General features: G+C 44.8%; 1 protein-coding gene across 1 annotated transcript in view; it reads left to right on the forward strand.

The window, feature by feature from the left end:
• SEMA3C (semaphorin 3C) overlaps positions 1–22,019 on the forward strand; it is a 265,500-nt gene that overhangs the window by 123,016 nt on the left and 120,465 nt on the right. Inside the window, exon 4 of the mRNA XM_063926949.1 lies at positions 1,310–1,372. Coding sequence (XP_063783019.1) covers positions 1,310–1,372 — 63 coding nt within the window. The remainder of the gene's footprint in view (positions 1–1,309; positions 1,373–22,019) is intronic.

A 22,019-nucleotide genomic window follows, 5' to 3' on the forward strand; every position in this document is an offset into this window, starting at 1 on the left:
TGCGTCGTGACGTCACGACGCAATCGCGTCATTCTGCGAAACCCCGCCCCCCGAGCTGGGCACTCGGGAGGAGGGAGAAGGGGGTTTCAAAGTATGAAGAAGTGCCGCGGCGGGCGCCCCGTGCGGTTGCACGGCTCGCCCGCCGCAAGAAACGGCACTGATGACAGGGTTGCATGTGACGGGCAGTGACATGATGTGAGGAGGGGAATACAGGTAGTACAAACCCACACACTGAGAGTTATATAGTGGAAGTAGCACGGTCCCCCACCTGCACAGAGTATATCTGGAGATACATAATATACTGCGCTATATAAGAGCAAAGGGATTCACGGCAGGCGTTGGTTTTCCTGCTGGGCTCCCCGGCTTAGCGAAGGGCCGGGCAGCATTTTGTGTAATGATGGCAGCACAACACAGAACACCGGGACCAGACCAAGTGATGGGGTAACTTTTAGGGTAATTGCTTTATCTTTTCATTTGTGGGCAGCTGGAGCGTACAGATTAAAGTGCATCATTAGTTGTTGCTACTCCGTTTTTTGTGCCCCTGATCCTCAGGGGGTGGGCCTGGTATGGATTTCCCCTTTGTCCACCCCTATCGCCGGGCCTGCCCGTCATATTTCAAACACAGACGGTAAACTGACAGGAGCTGATTCATTGGTACAGTACTTTATCTCTCTCTACTTCAGTACTGCAAGTATGGCGGTATGGGCCGGTACAGTGTACCAGTCTGAAATTAACAGCCGGTACGCAGTACCGCCGGCCCGACCACCTTGCTTGCAACAGATGTGTGTGATGGGAGGAGAGTGCAGTGCACACAGTACCACTACAATTTTTCTACTTGTGCCACTTTTCTACTTTATCTCCAAGCATTGATACATATGCCCGATAGAAAATCGGGACAGTTGGGGGGGTATGCTATAGTCCCATTGATTTTCGTCTAACTATTTAAGTATCTTTCAGAATTTAATATAAAACGCACATGGAAAATCTTAAAATGCATTCCAAAAACATTCTACAACAGATTATAAATAAATATATATATATATATATATATATATATATAAAATGAAAATATATACTGTCATAGTGTATAGTTAAACCTATGGCCCAAAACAGATTTTTAATATTTATTTTAAAACTATACACATAATGTAAGAAAAGGTATAATACTGTATATTGAAATGCAATAAAAGTGTCCATTCTGTCGACTAATTACTAATATATATATATATATATATATATATATAATTTATCATTTTTGTTTTTCATTTTATTTTTAATATTTGCTTTTTGTTTTATCATTTTTAATCAGGTTTTCTGGCCGGCTTCTGCAAATAAAGTTGAAGAATGCAAGATGGCTGGCAAAGATCCCACAGTAAGTCAGTGAGTCAAATGCTTGTCCTGTGAGTCAGGTTGGGGCCATGGCAACAAAAAGAAAAGGAAAATAAAGGGTGTGGTTTCTACTAGTTATCCCCAGTGGAGTGATGGCATTAATGCAAGTTCCAAAAGGGTACCTGCCCGTGCTTTAGCAAACAGTGCAGATGGTGTTAACTCCTAAATCAGTTGGCATAAAATGTATATAAATATGAATGTGTAAGCCTGTAAGCACAGTTTATGCTGTCTATGTGTTTAAATGCAAAACATATTATGCTGCTAAAATCATTGCTTCAGGAGATATTATTGTAGGAACAGAACTATTTTCCTTCTGCGGTTGTCCTAATTTATAATAGCTGCTCAGGATGTTTCCCTGTAAAGAATATATATTTTGATGTGGATGGAAGCAAGATCTCTTATGTCCTTTCCTAGAGCAAAATCCATGAGCACTGCACTGTTTTAATGTTTCAAGTTGTTTGTGGGTCATGACTGCATTTACCTAGTGTGCTGAATATTCTTACTTTATTCTATTTTAGTTACATATTTTTTACCCCCTTTTATTTACTCAGACTTACATAATGGCATGTTGGACAGCAGAGTATGCGTAAAACTGGAAAACTAGAGACCCTTGAATGATCTCATCCACTGCAGATTTATTTATCATAAAAGACAACCACAATTCAAGTGTCATAGTTTCCCTATCTAGAGTTTTGAACTAATAATATTTAGTTTACCTTAATTTAAATTACTGATAAGCCTAAATGAACAGTATAAATTACAATCTGCTGCTATACCAGTTTTGGGGTTGCTGTATCAGGCAGTGAAAAGAATAGAGACATGGACTAGTGAAGAAGTTGCCAACAGCAAACAATCATCGTAGAGGAAGCATTTATAAAGAACATTATATGAAATGATAGGTAAAAGTTGGTTGCTATGGGCAACGTCTCCACTGATCCACTTCTCTATTGTTTTCACTCTCTCTGGATAACTGATTATATTTTTACATCTGTGTCCACTTTAGTGAATCCCTTTCAGTTTAAAGTAGTGAAAGCAATATGGGGTTCTTTTTATTTTATCTGTCTTATTGCTTATGGTATCTAGACGTGAACCTACGCTCTCACAAAGTATATTGACCATGAGCAGCAGGGAGTGAAATGGGATGTGCAAGGAAACATTGCATACCTCCTAACTGTCCTGTTTATAGTGCGACAGTCCCGTTTTTCACAGTCTGTCCTGCTGTCCCACCTGCAGGCTGTAGAGTACCGCCGGCAGGGGAAGGTTGGGAGACAGCTCTCTGTCACCGCCGCTCTGCTTATTGGAGCCACAGTGAATGGATGCAGCGCGTATGTGCATGCCATCCAAACACTGGAGGACATGCTGTGGGCTCTGTAGCAGCTATGAAAGCGTTGTACACGCGCCCTGTATGACGTGCTAGTCTGCTTTCCTAGGACTGGCTGTTTACATGCAGTACTACTGCTCTGAGGCTGGCATTTGATTCCCAATCAGTCTAGCGGGTATATTTACTAACGTGGGGGATTAATAGAAATGGAAATGTCCATAACAACCTCTCAAATTCTATTTAACATTTATCTAGCACCTTCTAGAAGATAATAGCTAGAATCTCATTGGTTGCTATGGGCAACATCTCCACTTCTAAAAATATCACTTTAGTAAATAATTATACCCCTAGTAGTGGTTTTTTTTTTATTACATTTAATTGCATTCAATTAATAATAATAATTTTATTGATATAGCGCTTTTCTTCCACCGGACTCAAAGTCGCTTTACATACATCAAAAAACATGGTACATATAGTAGTTTACAAAGGCATTAGAGCAAGTTGATAAACATACAGAAACAATTAATATCAACAACTAACCTATAAAGCACAATAAGCATAATGCAGGGTTGGTGCAGAAATTTTGGTACCAGCCATCTTGAGAGCACTGTGTAGGATTACCTTGTTTGGAATAGGCGCACCCAGCAGAGATGACACAAAATGTGTGGTTGCAGCGCAGAGGCGTAACAAGGGTGGGGCGAGGAGGGCTCGTGCCCTGGGCACAGTGGCAGACCTGACAGAGGGGGATGCCTCCGGACAGGACAGTATACTACCCGGCAGAGTAGCCCTGCCTCCATCTAATGGTTAGCAATAGCTGACTAACAAGCGGCACCACTCGGTCTCCATAGTTACGCCTAGGTCCCCTCGCAGTCCCAACGCTTGCTGAGTGTTAAGAGTGACTTCTCATGGCGGAGCCAGGTTTGCGCTGGGCTGGGCTGGGCTGGGGATATTCAGCGGTAGGCTCCACTAGCTCAGAACTCCACCCCCTACTGCAGGTGGGTGGGGCTTGCAGTGCAATTCATTTCCACAAGGAGAGCCCGCTGACATAAAACATGAGAGGCAGAAGGCCACCCACAGCCTGTAATGAATGCGATTGTTTGATTTTTCTAAAGTGTTGTGTACACACGATGAGATTTATCCTTGTGATTTTGACTATATAGTCAAAATCACAAGGAAAGTTAGTGCAAATCACAAGGTGTTAGCTAGCTTGCGATACCGATGCGATCTAGCGGGGTCAGTATTGCAAGGATGCACTGCACAGGAAGGTCACTTTTGACTATCTAGTACAAAGTATAGTCAAAATTGGCACTTAGTCAAAATCGCACATAGGGGGTCATTCAGAGTTGATCGCTCGCTAGCAGTTTTTAGCAGCTGTGCAAACGCTATGCCGCCGCCCACTGGGGAGTGTATTTTAGCTTAGCAGAAGTGGGAACGCATGTGCAGCCGAGCTCTGCAAAAACAGTTTGTGCAGTTTCTAAGTAGCTCTGAACCTGTTCAGCGCTTGCGATCACTTCAGCCTATTCGTGTTCGGATTTGACATCATACACTCGCCCAGCCACACCTGCATTTTTTCAGACACGCCTGCGTTTTTGCAAACATTCCCTGAAAACGGTCAGTCGACACCCAGAAACGACCTCTTCCTGTCAATCTTCTTGCGGCCATCAGTGCGAAGGAAAACTTTGCTAGAGCCTGAGCACAACCACAAAGAGCTTTGTACCCGTACGTCGTGCGTGCGCATTGCGGGGTATGCGCAGAAATTATGTTTTTTCACCTGATTGCTGCGCTGCAAAAATCGGCAGCGAGTGATCAACTCAGAATGACCCCCATAGCCAATATCGCAAGCACATACTAAATATCACATAGTCCATATCGCATAGTCAAAATCGAAGATAGACAAAATCTCACCGTGTGTATGCACCTTAACCTTTAAGCCTTTTATGATTCAGTTGATATGAGTCCCTGCACTCGGAGGGAGGGGGTGGAGCATTCAGTCCGGGGGGCAGAGCCTTCAGTGTCAAATGCAGGGTTGGACCACTGGGACTTGCTGGGCAATGAACATTCCTGTTGACTGCCGCTGCTCAGATAGGCCATACTTACCTACTCTCCCGGAAGCTGCGGGAGGCTCCCGTTTTTTGGGGTGGCCCCCCGCACCTCCGGAAGAGTGGGCAGGTCTCCCGCATCCTGCTCGCACCCTAGTGATGCGAGCAGGATGGAGAGATAACCTCCCGCATTCGTGGGTCCGTCGGGTGGAGAAGGGGTTAAAATGTCGCTAATCGCGTCATTTTAGCCCCACCCCCTTCCTGCTGACCCGCGAATCGCTGCATTTCCCTATGCGGGGCGGGGCTTAGTGATGTCAGAGCCCGGCCCCGCACCATGATGGCACCTGCAGCGTCTCCTCTACGGGCTTCTCCCGGAGAGGAGAAAAACAATGTAGGTACAGTAAGTATGAGATAGGCTGTCACATGGAGATGGAGCTCTAAGTTGTACCTGTAACAAAGCTAGGTCTGAACACCCAGAGCTGCTGTCTTTTACAGTGGGGGTGAGTTACACTATGCAGTAATCCAGTATACCTTATTTTGTACTAGCTGTTATTTTTGGCTGCCTGTGTTTTTTGTTTTTTCTTCTCTCTGTCTCTCTCCTTCCCCATTACTCTCTCTCTCTCTTTTTCTCTCTCTCTCTCTCCTTTCACCTCTCTTCCATCCCTCTCTCAATCTCTCCCTCCTTTTTCCTCTTACTCCCTCTCTCTGTCCCTCATTCTTTCGCTCTGGGCAGGATGTAATAAGCGGAAAATGCGGTAAACCTCCGTTTACAGCATTTCCCTAATGTACAAAGCCCTGGCAGCCGGTTTAGCGCGATGTGGAGGGGTTTGCTAGCTTTTGCTGTCGATACCCCATAGGAGCCTCTGGGCTTTTTTCCGCAGCGCTGGTGTGAAAGATCTGATCAGGTCCCTCCCAGCATGCCCCGCGGCTGCCCCCATCATTCTGTACATGCACAGAATGACACAGGGGGCTGAAACCCAGAAGTCAGGAAGACAGTGGGGATCGCGAAGGACAGCTCTTATCGGAAGACATATAGGTGGTCATTCCGAGTTGATCGCAGCCAGCAACTTTTTGCTGCTACTGCGATCAACTAGTACACGCCTATGGGGGAGTGTATTTTAGCTTAGCAGGGTTGCGGTCGCTTGTGCAGCCCTGCTAAACTAAAAAAATTTCAAGCAGAAGAAGATCAGCCCTATACCTACTTACCCTGTGCGACCCCTGTCCCCGGGCAACGTTGTGCACACGCATTGCGGCCGCCGCACATGCGCATTCCAGACCCGTTCGCAGCGATAAACCACTGCGTGCGAACGGGTCGGAATGACCCCCATAGTACATCCTGCTCTCCCTCTCTTTCCCTGTGACCTGCTGCATCTCCATGGTGTCACCCACTGCCTCTCTCCATCACCCTCTCTGTGTCACCCTCTCCCTGGTCTCACCCACTGCCTCTCTCCATCACCCCCTTCCTGTCACCCTCTCCCTGGCGTGAAACCACACCCCGTCCCTGGTCCTCTATGCCCCCTTTTCAGAAGCAAATGTGTGTGTGTGTGTGTGTGTGTGTGTGTGTGTGTGTGTGTGTACGTACGCCGTTTGTCATCTTGCCCTTGGCTCCATAATCCCTATACCCTGTGTGAGTAGATCTGCATGCAGTACATCCTGCCCAAGGGAAAAAACATGGTTAAGAAACAGTGAAAAGCAACAAGACTAACGGGGGTTGAGGGGGTTATTAGGGGATTTAAAACATGTTAAAAACAAATAACATTGGGGGTCATTCCGAGTTGATCGTAGCTGTGCTAAATTTAGCACAGCTATGATCATCTTCTCTGACATGCGGGGGGACGCCCAGCCCAGGGCTAGTCCACCCCGCATGTCAGTGCTCCCCCCCCCCCCCCCCCCCGCACAAATACAAAAGCATCGCACAGCGGCGATGCTTTTGTATTTCAGGAGTAACTCCCGGCCAGCGCAGCTCCTGCGGCTGGCCGGGAGTTGTTTGTCACAGCCGCTGGCCGCAGCAGCTGCGTGTGACGTCCCCCATTCGGCTCGGCCACACCTGTGTTGGCCAGACCGCGCATACGAAACAACGGGCAAACGCCATTGTTCCGCCCTCTCCCGCCCAGCGATCACTGCCCTGCTACGGCCTTCGGCTGTCTGGCATGCGCAGGCACACTACGGCATCGGCACATGCGCAGTAGAGACCCATTCGCTCAGCTGCGATAAACAGCAGCGAGCGAACATGTCAGAATGACCCCCCTAGTCTCTGTACTCATCTGCAGTGTTGCTGTGGTCCTATGAAGGAGACTGCCGGAACATTGGTAGGGAGTACAGGAGCCTCTGTAGCCCACATATACTACAAGATGCGGCAGCAGTTGCTAACAACCCAGCGCAGGGGAGTGGAGGGTGTCTGGAAGTACCTGTATAAAGGGGCCACCATTCAGGTAGGTATCATGGCCCTGGAGAAGGGAAAGTGGTTGGGCAGCAGAATGGTGAGCTGCTGTGTTCTTACCGCCTGGCGGAGCCACAGTGGGGTACTGCGGCAGATGCAGGTGGGAGTCGGCAGTGGGGAAGCATGCACAGTAGTATATGGAGCAAGGGCCATATATGGGTGTGTGTGTGTGTGTGTGTGTGTGTGTGTGTGTGTATATATATATATATATATATATATTTTGCTACTAGACATGCCCACATATAGCATAAGCCATGCCCCCTCCGGCACATGCTCCATCATGGTACAGAGGGCCTAATTAAGACCTGATGGTAGATGTGCTAAATTTAGCACATCTACGATCAGTCACACACACAATGCGGGGGGACGCCCAGCACAGGGCTAGTCCGCCCATCATGTCAGGGCCGACTCCCCAGCACAAGTACAAAAGCATTGCACAGCGGCGATGCTTTGGTACTGGAAGAGTAGCTCCGTGCCAGCGCAGCTCCTGCGCGCTGGCAGGAGCTACTCATCGCTGCGAGGGTCGCAGTGGCTGCGTGTAACGTCACGCAGCCACCACGGCCCGTCCCCCGGATGGTCCAGGCCTGCGTTGCCCGGACTGCACCCCCTAAACGTCGGGCAATTGCCGCCCGCCCTCTCCCGCCCGGCGACCGTCTCTGCCTGTCAATCAGGCAGAGGGGAGCACACTGCGGCACAGTCGCATGCGCAGTTCAGACCTGATCGGCTGCTGTGCGAAAACGCACAACACTGATCAAGTCTGAATTAGGTCCAGTGTCCCACTCTTTGTACTTTTCAAATGTTGGGCGGTATGACATTGGTTGCTGGAAAATAATATGTGGTACCTGGCTTGGGCAGCTCTTGGGATAGACCATGTCAGAAATGCAGCAGAAGTGATGACGATTGTTATGTTACTGCAACATTTGTGGCATTTTCCACTTACTAATATGCAGTATCATTCACAATGGCCTAGTGCAGCATAAAACGTGTGTATTTGAGTAAAGCATATTGTGTTGAAATAAATAATTACCTAAAATCGAGTACTTACTGTATGATGTAAATAACAAATTATTTTTCTTCTGCTTGCAAATCTACGTAGGATGGCTCTCTGTAAAGTTAAGACGGTCTGACATGCATGAGAACATGAAGACCTATTAAAATGACTTAGGACAAAATTTATTAATATTGTATCATTACCAATAACTAGCCGACACAGCTGATCTTTTGTTATATGAATATCTATTTTGACCTGACTGCTGTGTAACTTACAGATATGTAAACATGTCTGCTAATGTTTGACATACCAGTGGAAGTCCCCGGCAATTCCGTACGTCTGAACTTCTTCTAGTAACAGTACTTCCTGTTTGGGAAAACATTATGACACATAGAAACATACAGTTTGATGGCAGATAATACCCACTTGCCCCATCTAGTCTGTCACTTTTTTAACTTTACAAAAACCTCAAAACCTCTTTGATCTTTGTAAGGCTATCCTTCTGTTTTCCCCAAACATGTTTAAATTGCTCTATTGTGTTAGCCTCTACCACCTTGATGAGCTAGGGAGGGGGGAGGAAGGGGGGGTTCTATACCACTTGTCCACTACCCTATCTGTGAAGTAATTATTCCCCTGAACTTATCTCCACCAGTGAATGTCCCTCCAGTATCGGTTAGTTTGTGTATTATATTGGCATGGGCAGTGGCGGATTTCCCACTAGGCACATGCCTAGGTGTGCCACCTCCTGGGGGTTGCACAGCAGGCTGCCCCCTCCTCCAGTCCCCCGAGAACCGCATAAGAGCCACAGATCCTTGCCCTCATTGGTCTGCTGGCCTTGATCAATAGGATAGCGGCATTCAGCGAGGCACCAGCACTTGATTGGCTGGGCTGCGTCTCCTAGGTACTGGGGAGCCAATGAACAAGTGGCGGCTCCTTTGCCTCCAGGAAGTGATGAGTATGTATGGGAACATGCTGCTGCACTGTGTCTGCCTGTCAGGGTCAATAAAACGTTATCTGTGATGGCCCCTCACTCCCCTGCTGCTGCTGAAGGTACCCACATAGTCACGGAGGGAGGGATACTGTGGGTGGGGGTGCTGTAGTGAGAAAAGATGGTGCAAAAGCCTATGTGTGTGACTGGCACTTTTAAGTCACTAGCAAATAATAATAAGATGGGCTTTATAATCGTATTAACGAAAATAATTATTTCCAGGGCTTTAATGAAATTCTAAGGCTTTGTGACCTGGAGGCCAAGGGTAGTTGTGATTGGGGTGGGGTGGGGGACAATGATAATGTGCTCAGAGGTGGCCTGACTCCTAAATCTGCCTCTGGGCATGGGTTATTGTACAATTGTTTTCTAAATAATTGTATTGCAGCAACAATAACAATTTTAATCTCACTATTGTTTGTCTATACGGAACTCCCTCTACCCATTGTCTGCTCCTACTCATCTACCATGTATGTCCATGTCATGTACACTCTATTATCTCTAGAACATAGCAGTACCTGGTCACAGCCTAGCATCCAGGTGACACGTTTAGGTGCTGATGAGACAAATTAATAGATCGAGAAAGATAGATAGATAGATAGATAGATAGATAGATAGATAGATAGATAGATAGATAGATAGATAGATCTACATCACTGCATTACAGGGGCAGAAGGATATGTGCACAGAGTGTGACAAGGGTGTTCCCTGTATTGTATGGTGCACATAAGAATACTATGTGTTGTATGGCAATACATGGGATGCTCCGTTTGCTGTATGGTGATCACTAAGGTCTGGTTTCAAACTATCTGTAATGTGTGTATTGCTGTAATGCCAGGGTGGAATAGGTTACAAGACTCTTATAATAATATAACTGGCATGCGCAGAAGCACAGTTCTTATTGGGAGAGCTGTCCTTTGTGTTACTAATTGCATATGTAAATACATATACAATTAATAAAGATACGGTAAGCAGCGGGATGTACTGCATAGCTGAAGCAATGCTTAGTACATCCCACCCTGTGACTTAATATCAAGGGGAATATCTATCAAAGCTTGGAGAGAGAGACAAACCATTAATTAGTCAGCTTCTAATTGTCATTTTACAGGTTGTGTTTAAAAAATAAAAGGAGCTGATTGGCTGGTCCTCCATCTCTGCCCACTTTTTCTCTCTCCAAGCTTTCACAGATAGCCCCCAAAGTCACTGATAAGCTGTGTTGTAATTAGCTCAAGTTCGCCAAAATTGTTTAGAATTAGTAATAGAGAAATATTGAGAACCATTAAGTATTAAGTGTCTCAGTGTAACGTATCATAGAGTCACAGACTGAGGTACAGTATGTTCTAGGTGCTTCAAATTCCCCCAACGGAAGATGTCATATGAGGAAAATATTTATAGAGGACTAATCTCCCAAATTAGTATTATATCTGATACACCTCCAAAAGTTAGTATACATAAAACTCCTAAAGTATAAATAAATCTGGTCTTAATATTGTGGTAACTGTGTAGCTTGTAAATAAATAGGTTTGAATGGCGACACAGTAAGGGTTAGGGGTACTGCCACTACCCATCTCGGCCCTGAGAGAGGAGGAGACAGCTCATTAGCCGGGTCCCGGCAACTGCTCAATTATACCAGCAAGTGCCAGGACCGGTGCATGTGCACCAGCAGCAGTCGGACTGCGCATGGGCAATCCCCCAGTTTATATGGACTGTATAGGTTACAGCCCATAGAAGCCGGCTAGGGTTGATGAGGCAGGAAGTGTCTTTGCAGCCTGGTCTCGCAGTCCCAGAGGGGGGAAACGCCTCCTATTGGGACTGCCTGAAGTGTATGTGACTGACAGGTAGGATTTCCAATAGGAAGTCACTGCCAGTCACAGTGAAGCCACTGCAGTCACAAACTGCATCTGGCTTCACAGACATTGAGCTGGATGGCAGATTTTACATGGGGAGAGGGGGGGGGGGGGGTGTAAGCTGCAGTTTTGCAGCCCATAGGTAAAATCTGCAACTGGTTTTAAAATATATTCAGATTGACATAAATAACATGGCAGGTTCAAATGAATAGCTTGTGTCCAAAGAAGTAGCCAGGGAGCATCATCCTGATCCAACAAACAGTATGTAAACGTATCATAGTCTACTTTGAGAGAAACACACAGGACCTGACAAATGGCACTTCCAAAAATAGCAACATACATTTAGTTTCCTTATCTTAAAATATCCCACAACCTGACACCTCTGCTATGCCCAAGACCTGAGGGTGATGGTAAAGCAAGCAGCAGTTAATCCTTATGAAACTGAAAGATTACGTGATGATATATTGTGAATTGCGCACTGTTCCATCACTGCTGGAAGTATAAAAGGGGAAAAAAATACAGCAGGACACATCCTGGGTCACTGTCCCTAAATTAGCACTTATAATAAAAATAATGCCTAGTTTCATGGTCTCCCCTGCAAACTTTCCACCTTACATTTGGTTTACTTGCATTCCAGAAAAACCTTGGTGATGTTATAAATGCTTCTCTAATATTTAAGTCCTATAGTGAAAAGCTGTGTTCCAGTGATTGGGGGACGAGAACAAAGATCTTCTTTCCTACCTTACTGGACCTTGATGTAGTAATCGCCTGTCATGTGGCTCTAAATTTAATTGAACGGCTTATCGAAATAAAGTGGCACATTCATTAAAAAAAATAGTTGGTGTCTTTTACTCCTGTTATTCCTGGGAAGGCATTTTACCTGATAATAATATATTTGTTATGCGATTTGGAACATTTATTATCATTTTCATTCCTATTACTTTCATCATTACACACAGCTGTCTAAATTCTTTACTATTTTGTTAAAATTTGTAATAAAAGATGAACTGTATAAGCTTCTTGTGGATTGTTTTATGTCGGAAGAGAACTTGAACCAGAGCATTCACTTCAATTAAGATGTTAATCCAATTTTCCAACAGTGACTAACACATGAGAACCATGCAGCTCTTGTTCTTCTCATGCTTACAAGTTCGCTGTAACTTGCAAATCTGAGTTCTGAGATGATTTAGGGGGACATTTACTAAGCAGTGATAAGAGTGGAGAAGTGAGCCAGTGGAGAAGTTGCCCCATCAACCAATCAGCTGCTCTGTATAATTTTATAGTATGCAAATTATAGATGTTACTTCAGTGCTGATTGTTTTCATTGGCAACTTCTCCACTGGCTCACTTCTCCGCTCTTATTACTGCTTAGTAAATGTCCCCCTTAGTCCAATATGAAACTTCACAAATCCCTGGCAAGCGGTTTCAGGTTTATTATTTAGAAAGCACAGAAACTCTAAGTTTTTGGAGAACTAAAAAAATAATATAATTAAAGTTAAAGAATATGCAAAATACTTTGTATTACAGTACATTGTTTAACAAACTAACCCTATCTCGTAACATACTCTTAATCAGTGGCTGCTCTAGAGGTGGGGCTGGAGCGGAGTCCAAAATTCAAATAGGGGAGCCACACCAACTGCCAGTGAGTACTGCCTGGCGATGTCTGATAGTGTATGGGGTGGCAGTTAGTGTGGCTCCCCTATTTGAAATTCACCACTGCTCTTGCTTAGAAATATATAAAGGAAGCCATTGGTCTAATACCAGCCAATTAGGACAGAACTGGGTAGGAGCTTAAGGTTAATAAAGACATTCTTGGACTTCCGGTTCCGGCGGCCGCATGAGCAGCAGCTGAATTCAGAGCTCCGCTGCCACCCGCTAATTAGAGCCCTCGTAACGGCTCTTGAGCCTCCCGCAGCCGGTCCGCTGGTCCCCCACACACCCGGAACGGCTCCCCCGGTGTATGGAACGATATTTCCGACCTCTGATGTCGCGCAGCAAGGCCCGCAAGGACAAGGAGCAGAACCGCACAGCACCTAAAATGGCGGCGGCGGCCAGGTCGGGAGGTGAGTCGTCTCCTACCTTGCAGTCCCAGCATCCACTCCTGGCTCCCCCAAGCTCTCCACCACAGGCTGCCTGGAGCAAGACTCCCTCTCCCCCTCCCTCTCAAGATCCTTCAGAGAGTGTCAGTCCCCCGCACACAATGGCGGGAATACAGGCCCCAGCGGCCGCAGTCACATACTCTGACATTGTACAAGCAATTAAAGAGACTGTCGGCCCCCTGCTGAAAGAGCAAACAGCAGACATTAACAAGCAGTTGGCTCAATTCTCTCAAAGACTCTCAGTAACTGAGCATCGATTAGGGGAATGCTTTGCAGATATAGCCAATCTGAAAAAAGCAGTTAGTCTGAATACGAAAGCTTGCTACAACCTTCATAATAAAACAGATGAACTGGAGAACAGGGCCAGAAGGCAGAATCTAAGAATTATAGGCCTGCCGGAGACAGTGAAAGGGTCCGATCTACTGCTGTTTGTGCGGGACACTTTACCGGCACTCTTACAAGTTAAATCTGAATGTTCAGACATAGTTATTGAGAGGGCTCACCGCCTTGGCCCGTATCGACCACAAGATGGCGGTAGACCCCGAGCTGTGATTTTTAAAGTACTGAACTTTTTACACAAAGAAATCTTATGGCATGCATCCCGCAAACATCGCAAATTATCCTGGGAAGGCCATTCCTTACTAATTTTTCAGGACTATTCTGCAGAACTCACTAAAGCCAGGAAAGAGTTTTCTCCTTTATGCTCTAAACTGATTCAGATCAATCAGAAATTTGCACTGTTATACCCGGCGCGGCTGCGCATCTACAAAGATGATTCCTTTAAAGACTTTCTGTCTGTACGCGACGCTGAAGCCTATCTCCAACTACAATCTGAAGATCCAGTTCGATGTGACTGACCCCACCAGGAAACGAAAGATTGCTTTCTTGTCCTAGAGCGCGTGGCAGTGGCCTGCTCTACAATCACCTTTTTCATTAATCCCTGCAGCTATGTTTTGCTGTATCCCTGTGGAGCGGTCCACTGTCTCATGCTACTGATTACTTAATTTTAAAAGTGTTTCTTTTTAGGTTTCTTATTACGCTACCACAGATATAGGGGCATAACTCTCTAACTTGTTCTCCCATGTTGCCATATATAGAATATAGTAGGTTTCTTATTACGCACAATATTCTAACATGTTCTATCATGCTACCATATATACAATATAATAGCACACGAGCTGTTGAGGATCTCCGTACCCTTCTTTTCTTCCCTGTTCTCCTCTCCCTCATTATTTCTCTCTGAACCCCTGTATACTAACACCAGAGATACAGCTCTTCTGGAGTTCTACCATTAAGCCAAATGGATGGGGATTGTTCCAGATTTCCATCTATTATCCTCCAATAATCATTCCTCTAACATACCTTCCTGTCCTTGCTTCTATGCTACACTATATACCCCTACATCCAAATTTATATCCCTTTGTCTACTCAACGCTCTCTTGAGAGAGATATTAGACTTTAGTTATTCCCGGGGGTGGGTTCCAGCGGCGATCAAGCTGCTATGTCCTGTCTCTATTGGGTGGTTACCGGTTGCTCTCCCTGTTAATAATGCACTTAGCCTTTATTGGGATTCCCTATCCGGAATGTCAGTTTGCGAAATATGCTTGTTTTTTGTTGTATGTGGTTTTCTATGTCTGTCCTATTGTCTTGTCCTCGTTCTTTCTTCCTCCCCCCCTCCTGATGGGTGTCGGGGCCATGCTCACTCAATGGCCATTATATCTGCTTCTCCATCTTTGGGCTAATGTCATCCCTTAAAGTGGGAAGCTGGAATGTGGGAGGCATGAACTCCCCACAAAAACGGAAAAAAGTTCTGTTATATCTGCAAAAGTTGCACCTAGATATTGTGTTTTTACAAGAATCTCATCTTCTCCCCCCAGATGTCCAGAGACTAAATATGTTGGGATGGAGGGTACTAGCAGCCGCTTCATATTCCAAAAAATCTAGAGGGGTGGTGATTCTAGCCAAAAGAAACAACTCTGCCGAAGTTGTTTCCCTCTCCGCGGATGTGGAGGGCAGATGGGTGATATGCCACATCAAATACAATGACCAACCTTATACCCTCTGTAATATCTATGCCCCTAATGTATACAACAAACATTTCTTTCAATTAATAATGACTAAATTGACTCCTTTTGCGGACTCCCCTATTATGCTTTGTGGGGACTGGAATGTTATTTCCTCAAAATTTCTAGATAAACAATTCCCGAAAGAGCATGGCGGCAACCCACCCAAATTTGGTATACCTTCCCTAGCCAAAAAACTCCAATTGCTGGATATTTGGAGGGTTATGCATCCGACTGACCGTGACTTCACCTGCCTGTCAGCTGCGAGAGGCACTATGTCGCGTATAGATTATATCTTAATGTCAGAATTTCTACTATCTAAAGTAGTCCGATCTGAAATTGAACCTATATCCCTTTCAGACCATGCGGTGATATGGGTGGAACTACAACTGAAACCCTTCCAGAGAAACTTTATCTCTTGGCGTTGCCCCCCTGCTCTTGCTACTTCATCTGATTTTAGACAAAAAGTCAGGGATAGTTGGATTGAATATGGGGTACATAATGCTGAAATGCAATCCACTAATCCGCCTTTGTTTTGGCAGGCATCAAAAGCAGTCATAAGAGGCACTATGATTGCTCTCTCATCCTCATCGAGGAAAGCTCTGCTAAAGGACTATGTTTCTGCACAACTTGCCTTAACAAACGCCTTCAATAACTTTAAATCACTCCCCTCCCCGACTACAAAATTGAAATACTCATCAGCAAAAACTATATTTGATGCCCTCCTCACTAAATTAGAAACAAATTACTCTTTTAAGTCGGGTTATCGGTTCTACAAGTTTGGGAATAAACCTAGTAAGACACTGTCAAACCTCCTTAAGGGTCAGCGTCCCTCATCCTCTATATACCCTCTGAAAAAGTTAGACGGATCATTGTCAACCAACAATGACCAGACCACACAAGTACTGCAAAACTTTTACACATCCCTGTACTCATCCCCAACTGCTCTCCAGGCTGATGCTTCCTCCTTTTGGGAGGCGCTCCCCGTCCCACAAATTGAGGGGTCCCAGGGGGCTTCCTTGATAACACCAATATCTGAGATTGAGGTAGTTGAAGCTATAGCGGGACTAACCTCAGGTAAAGCTCCAGGTCCAGATGGCCTCACTCCTGATTATTACAAACTCCTTGGCCCACTAATGGCCCCAACTCTAGCCTCTGTCTTCAACACTATCATGGAGTCGGGCTCGCTTCCGAAGTACTTCAACTCAGCAGTTCTGAGACTTCTCCCAAAACCTGGGCGGGATCTCTCTAACCCTGGCTCTTACAGGCCAATTTCCCTCCTCAATATCGACTACAAGATACTGACCAAAATTCTAGCTAACAGACTTAAAGTGATTTTACCCAGTGTGATACACTCTGACCAGACAGGATTTGTATGTGCTCGAAACCCGGTAACAAATATTCGACGGGTTCTGGCGGTGGTGAGCGACTCCCAGTGCCCCAGGTCTAAGATATCAAAAGCCATATTATTGCTAGATGCCGAAAAGGCTTTTGACATGGTGCACTGGGACCATCTCTATGACTCCCTAAATCGCTTTGGTTTCCCACATCAGTTTATAAAAATTCTGCAAACTTTATACTCTGATTCTTCCTCCCAGCTGATCTGTAATGGAAATTTATCATCTCACTTTCCGATCAAGAGGGGCACCAGACAGGGATGCCCCCTATCCCCTCTATTATTTGTTTTGGCGCTGGAGCCACTGGCGATAGCCTTGAGACAATCTCCTTTGTTCTCCGGTATTTCTATCGGCTCCCTAGACTTACGTTTATCTCTTTTTGCAGACGACATGCTTCTTTTTCTTTCTGATCCTGAAACCTCTATCCCCCAGGTCTTTAAAATTATTCAAAAATTCAGCTCTTTCTCGGGATACAAAATTAATATAGACAAATCTGAACTTCTTATGCTTAAAGGCCCCTCCCCCTCTTTCGCTAATGACACTTCCTTATCCTCTATTAAAATCATGCAATCCCACATCAAATATTTAGGCGTCTTAATCCCAAAAGATTTAACGCTCCTCTATAAACTCAATTACTCCCCAACCATCACACATTTCGCTAAGACTTTAGAGAATTGGTGCAATCTTCCTTTATCACTACTCGGCAGACTAGAAGTAGTAAAAACAATCTTGTTGCCAAAACTCACATACTCTATGCAAATGTTGCCTATTAGACTCACTTTACATGACATTGGAGAGTTGTATTCGATTTTCCAATCTTTTATTTGGAGACATAAAAAACCATGCATTTCTAGACAAAAACTTCAATTATCTAAACCAGAGGGAGGTTGGGGCTTCCCTGACATTCTTCAATATTCCCGGGCCCTAATGTTCCGCTATATATATGACTGGTTACTTGAAACAAGCAAATACACTTCTTATGACCTAGATTGTGCTTTGTTTTTCCCTTATGCCCCAGGGGCACTCTTACACACTAATAAAGCAAACTTACCCGCAGCGATTTATACGAATATACTATTCAGAGACACGTACAATGCTTGGTGGGCTGTCAACAAAAAATTAGGAAAATCCCCTCAAAACTCAAAATGGATACCTCTGTGGGGCAATCCTTTGTTTCTACCGGGGATACAAGATACACTTTTTTACAGACTTAAATTGAAGGGACTACGTAGCACATCTCAAGTTTTTGATCCAGGTGGGAAATTTATCTCTTTCTCTTTCATGAAAGAAACATATGGGGTTACAGATATCTACTATTTTCCATATCTCCAGCTCCAGCACTACATCGGGTCTCTTCCCCCTATCATGCTGCGGTCGGGGACCCCGGATCTTATCGCCCAAGTGGCAACTTTGTTCTTGAAAGACAAATACAAAACGAGATTAATTTATCAAAAATTGATATCCCCTGCTAAACAGGCGGTGTGGGAGTCGGTGGCGCGGGTGTGGGGAAGAGACCTGTCTATGTGTTTACCAGAATCTTTACTATTCAAATACTACCACAAAACATTGAAAATTCTACATACAGCATCCCTACAAGAAATACACGTGAAATCACTATATAGGGCATATATATCTCAACAACAGCGTAGTCACTTTGTTCGAGAGGAAGATGGGTCTTGTCCTAAATGCCACTCTTCCTCAGCCTCTTTGTTCCACAACTTCTGGGACTGCGGTCATGTAAAAAGATTTTGGCACAAATTGAGGAACTTTATAAACTCCTCTTTTTCTATAAACATACCCTTTGACCCAATTCCAATGTTGTTTGCCAATTTTGACTCATGGACCCTAGCGGTTTGGGACAAACACCTTATCCCCTTTCTCACAATATTGGTAACTATTGCTAAAAAAGTGATCTTAAACTCCTGGATCTCTAGATCAGCCCCCTCAATGGCAGAAGTACATTCCTTACTAAATAAAATGATGTATTATGACAGATACTCTTTATATCCCAATGTCCAATTGAGGGCTAAATGCTTTACGAAAAAATGGAACCCATATATTAATACCCGCACAATGGAAGAACGCTCCCAGATATTGAAGATATTTGATCAGCGCACTCTTTGATCGATAGCTATCCAATTTTGCCCCACTATACTATATTATATTTTCAGATCGCTCTAGGCGTTGTACGGCCTGGCTCCGATATCCATCCCTGCTCCCTCCTACAACCTCCAACTGCTTCACCCCTCCTTTCCCTGATCTATCGCTCTCCTCTCCCACCTTCCCTTACTCTCACTGTTTTGTATTGTGTCTTGTGTCTTCCCCTTGATAGACCTATTATAAGAAATTGGTTTGAAAGGACAAGTAACTGTGTCTTTTTGGAACGACATAGCATTTCATAGGGGACCTTGCATACTCTAGTTAGTCTTTTATCTTACCAATTTCTAACATTATCGCATAGATGATTATCAAATTTTCCATGGTCTACAATGTCCTTTCGTATGTCCATTGTATTTGTCTGATGTTACATGTTTGAAAAGCTGAAAAAACCCAAATAAACATATGTTTAAAAAAAAAAAAAAAAGACATTCTTACCTTCTGGGAGACTCCAAAATTTGTGGGGTATCCACAGACTCCTGAAAGAATAAATGACAGTCCCGCATCTAGCCCACTTCCTATTGAATTAGGAGGGACAGGGGAGTGATTCGGTGTTTCTCAGAGAATGACGAGAAGTCAACGACCCAGTACCCCTCACTGATCAGCTGCATTTCCACTTTGGTTACTCTCCCAGAAGGGAGAAAGTAAAGGTCAGAAAGTATGTATAATGATGCTGTTACTGTGGGTAGGTTGATCAATGCAGAAAAGCTTTGCTTTTCAGCGTTTAGTACGGCTGTAGTATGGTATGCCATTGGCCGGGCTCCCGGCGACCAGCATACCAGCACCGGGAGCCCGACCGCCGGCATACCGACAGCGTGGTGAGTGCAAATGAGCCCCTTGCAGGGCACGGTGGCGCGCTACGCGTGCCACGCTATTTTATTCTCCCTCCAGGGGGGTTGTGGACCCCAACGAGGGAGAAAGTGTCGGTATGCCGGCTGTCGGGATTCCGGCGCTGGTATACTGTGCGCCGGTATCCCGACATTCGGCATACTGAAGACCACCCTTTAGTACATAGGGGTCAGTTCTTAGTCCCCAGTTTCCGTGAAATCTCTTGCATTATGCTATTAGCACATAGCTACAAACTATAAAAGTAGGCAGAAACTTCAGTTTCTACATACATTTATGGAAAAAAAAGTTTACATATTCCCCCAGGTTACTGATCAGATATGTGTACTGTATATGTAATTACCTCTGGATGCTTCATTTGTTTAAAAGGACAATGTCTAAACAGTGAGTAAACTCTTGCCTCACTGTGCTAATTCACAAGTTACATGTGAAAATTAGCAGAATGGCCCTATGGAAACGGTGTCATTTATCATGTGCTAATGTGTAAATTATCAGAAAACACACCAATCCATTATGCAGTCAATGACATTTTGGAAAATCTCTCTTGGAAAATGAATCTGCTAGTCATGAGTGTGCTGCCTGATTTACAAGAATATGTATTTGCTAATAGAAAATGTTTTAATCTATATTTAATAAAGTAAATACAGGAAAGTCTGAGAACACATATAGTAGTATAATCTGTAAAGTTCCCACAATAATTTAAAAAGGTGATTAGATTTAATTTGCTGTGAGAACGTTCTGTATAAAATTGACCAAAGTAAGTTTTCATTTAGCGGCATATGTATTAATGATAGCGGGACTGACGCAATTATTAACATCCTGTATTGCGGCAAATATTTAAAAAAAATTATGAAAATATCCCCGTTATGTACAACGGGAACACGCAGGGGCATCGGTAGTGATGACCACTGTCCTTCAAGTTACTTCCCTGGCATAATAGAGAAGGTTTGTGAAAAACTCATCCGTGGGAATCTGACACTGTGCATGTGCACACTGTCAGGTTCCGGGATCGGGGCCGGCGCTGTATGGAGGCTGTGGAAGGGAGATCAAAAGACCTCTTTCCTGCCACCATGCCTCTATATGCTAAAAGGAGTTTGCACCATCTGAACATGGGCCCTCATTCCGAGTTGTTCGCTCGGTAAATTTCATCGCATCGCAGCGATTTTCCGCTTAGTGCGCATGCGCAATGTCCGCACTGCGACTGCGCCAAGTAAATTTGCTATGAAGTTAGGATTTTTACTCACGGCTTTTTCTTCGCTCAGGCGATCGTAGTGTGATTGACAGGAAATGGGTGTTTCTGGGCGGAAACAGGCCGTTTTATGGGCGTGTGGGAAAAAACGCTACCGTTTCCGGAAAAAACGCAGGAGTGGCTGGAGAAACGGGGGAGTGTCTGGGCGAACGCTGGGTGTGTTTGTGACGTCAAACCAGGAACGACAAGCACTGAACTGATCGCAGATGCCGAGTAAGTCTGAAGCTACTCTGAAACTGCTAAGAAGTTTGTAATCGCAATATTGCGAATACGTTGTTCGCAATTTTAAGATGATAAGATTCACTCCCAGTAGGTGGCGGCTTAGCGTGAGCAACTCTGCTAAAATCGCCTTGCGAGCGAACAACTCGGAATGACCTCCATGGTGTAAACTAACATGGCCATACTGTGAAAAGCTTTGCTTTTTAGGGTTTAGTACATAGGTGTCAGATCGTAGTTCCCATTGATAATAATGGGGACTGCGATCTGTAGTGCTAGTTAGCATTCTGCAGGCGATTTCTGTGAACTATTCAGCATTATACTATTAGTGCATAGCCACAAATCATAAACTTATGCAGAAACTTCAGTTTCTACATCATTTTATGGAAAACAAGGTTGATACATACGCCCTTAATATTGTCATTTCTTAAGAGTAATCTAAATACATAATACAGTACTAGTATAACAGACCCAGCATATGTTGGGTGACTTAATTGTCTGCCCTCGCTCAACCACTCTCCCTCTACTGCTGGACTTGTCACTTCTAAGCTGTTCCAACACCCGTTCCCCCTTCTCCCCATTGCAGTTTTGCCACCCCTCATTATCCATTGCTCCAGTCCACCCCCCCACCCCCCTTCCCCACCACTACCTCTGCTCCCATACATACCCCGGTGGCTGCATCAATATGGGATAGCCTTACAAGTATTATACTAAAGCTTATCATACTATCCCTTTAAACCGGGACATTCCTGAACTACAGGTTCTATGGCTGATTAAAACCAGGATGAAATTAAGGCAGCCACAGAACCTGTGTAATTCACGAGTGTCCCGGTTTAAAGGGATAGTATGGTAATCCTAATTATACTAGAGTAGTATAACGGACCTAGCCTGGGTTACCTCAATGTCTACCCCCTGCTTGGACCCTCCCACCCACGTCTTGCTCTTGAGCTTTTTGCTGTTCCCAGTTGCCCCCGCCACCC

Source organism: Pseudophryne corroboree, chromosome 6, assembly GCF_028390025.1.
Source record: "Pseudophryne corroboree isolate aPseCor3 chromosome 6, aPseCor3.hap2, whole genome shotgun sequence".
NCBI lineage: Eukaryota > Metazoa > Chordata > Amphibia > Anura > Myobatrachidae > Pseudophryne > Pseudophryne corroboree.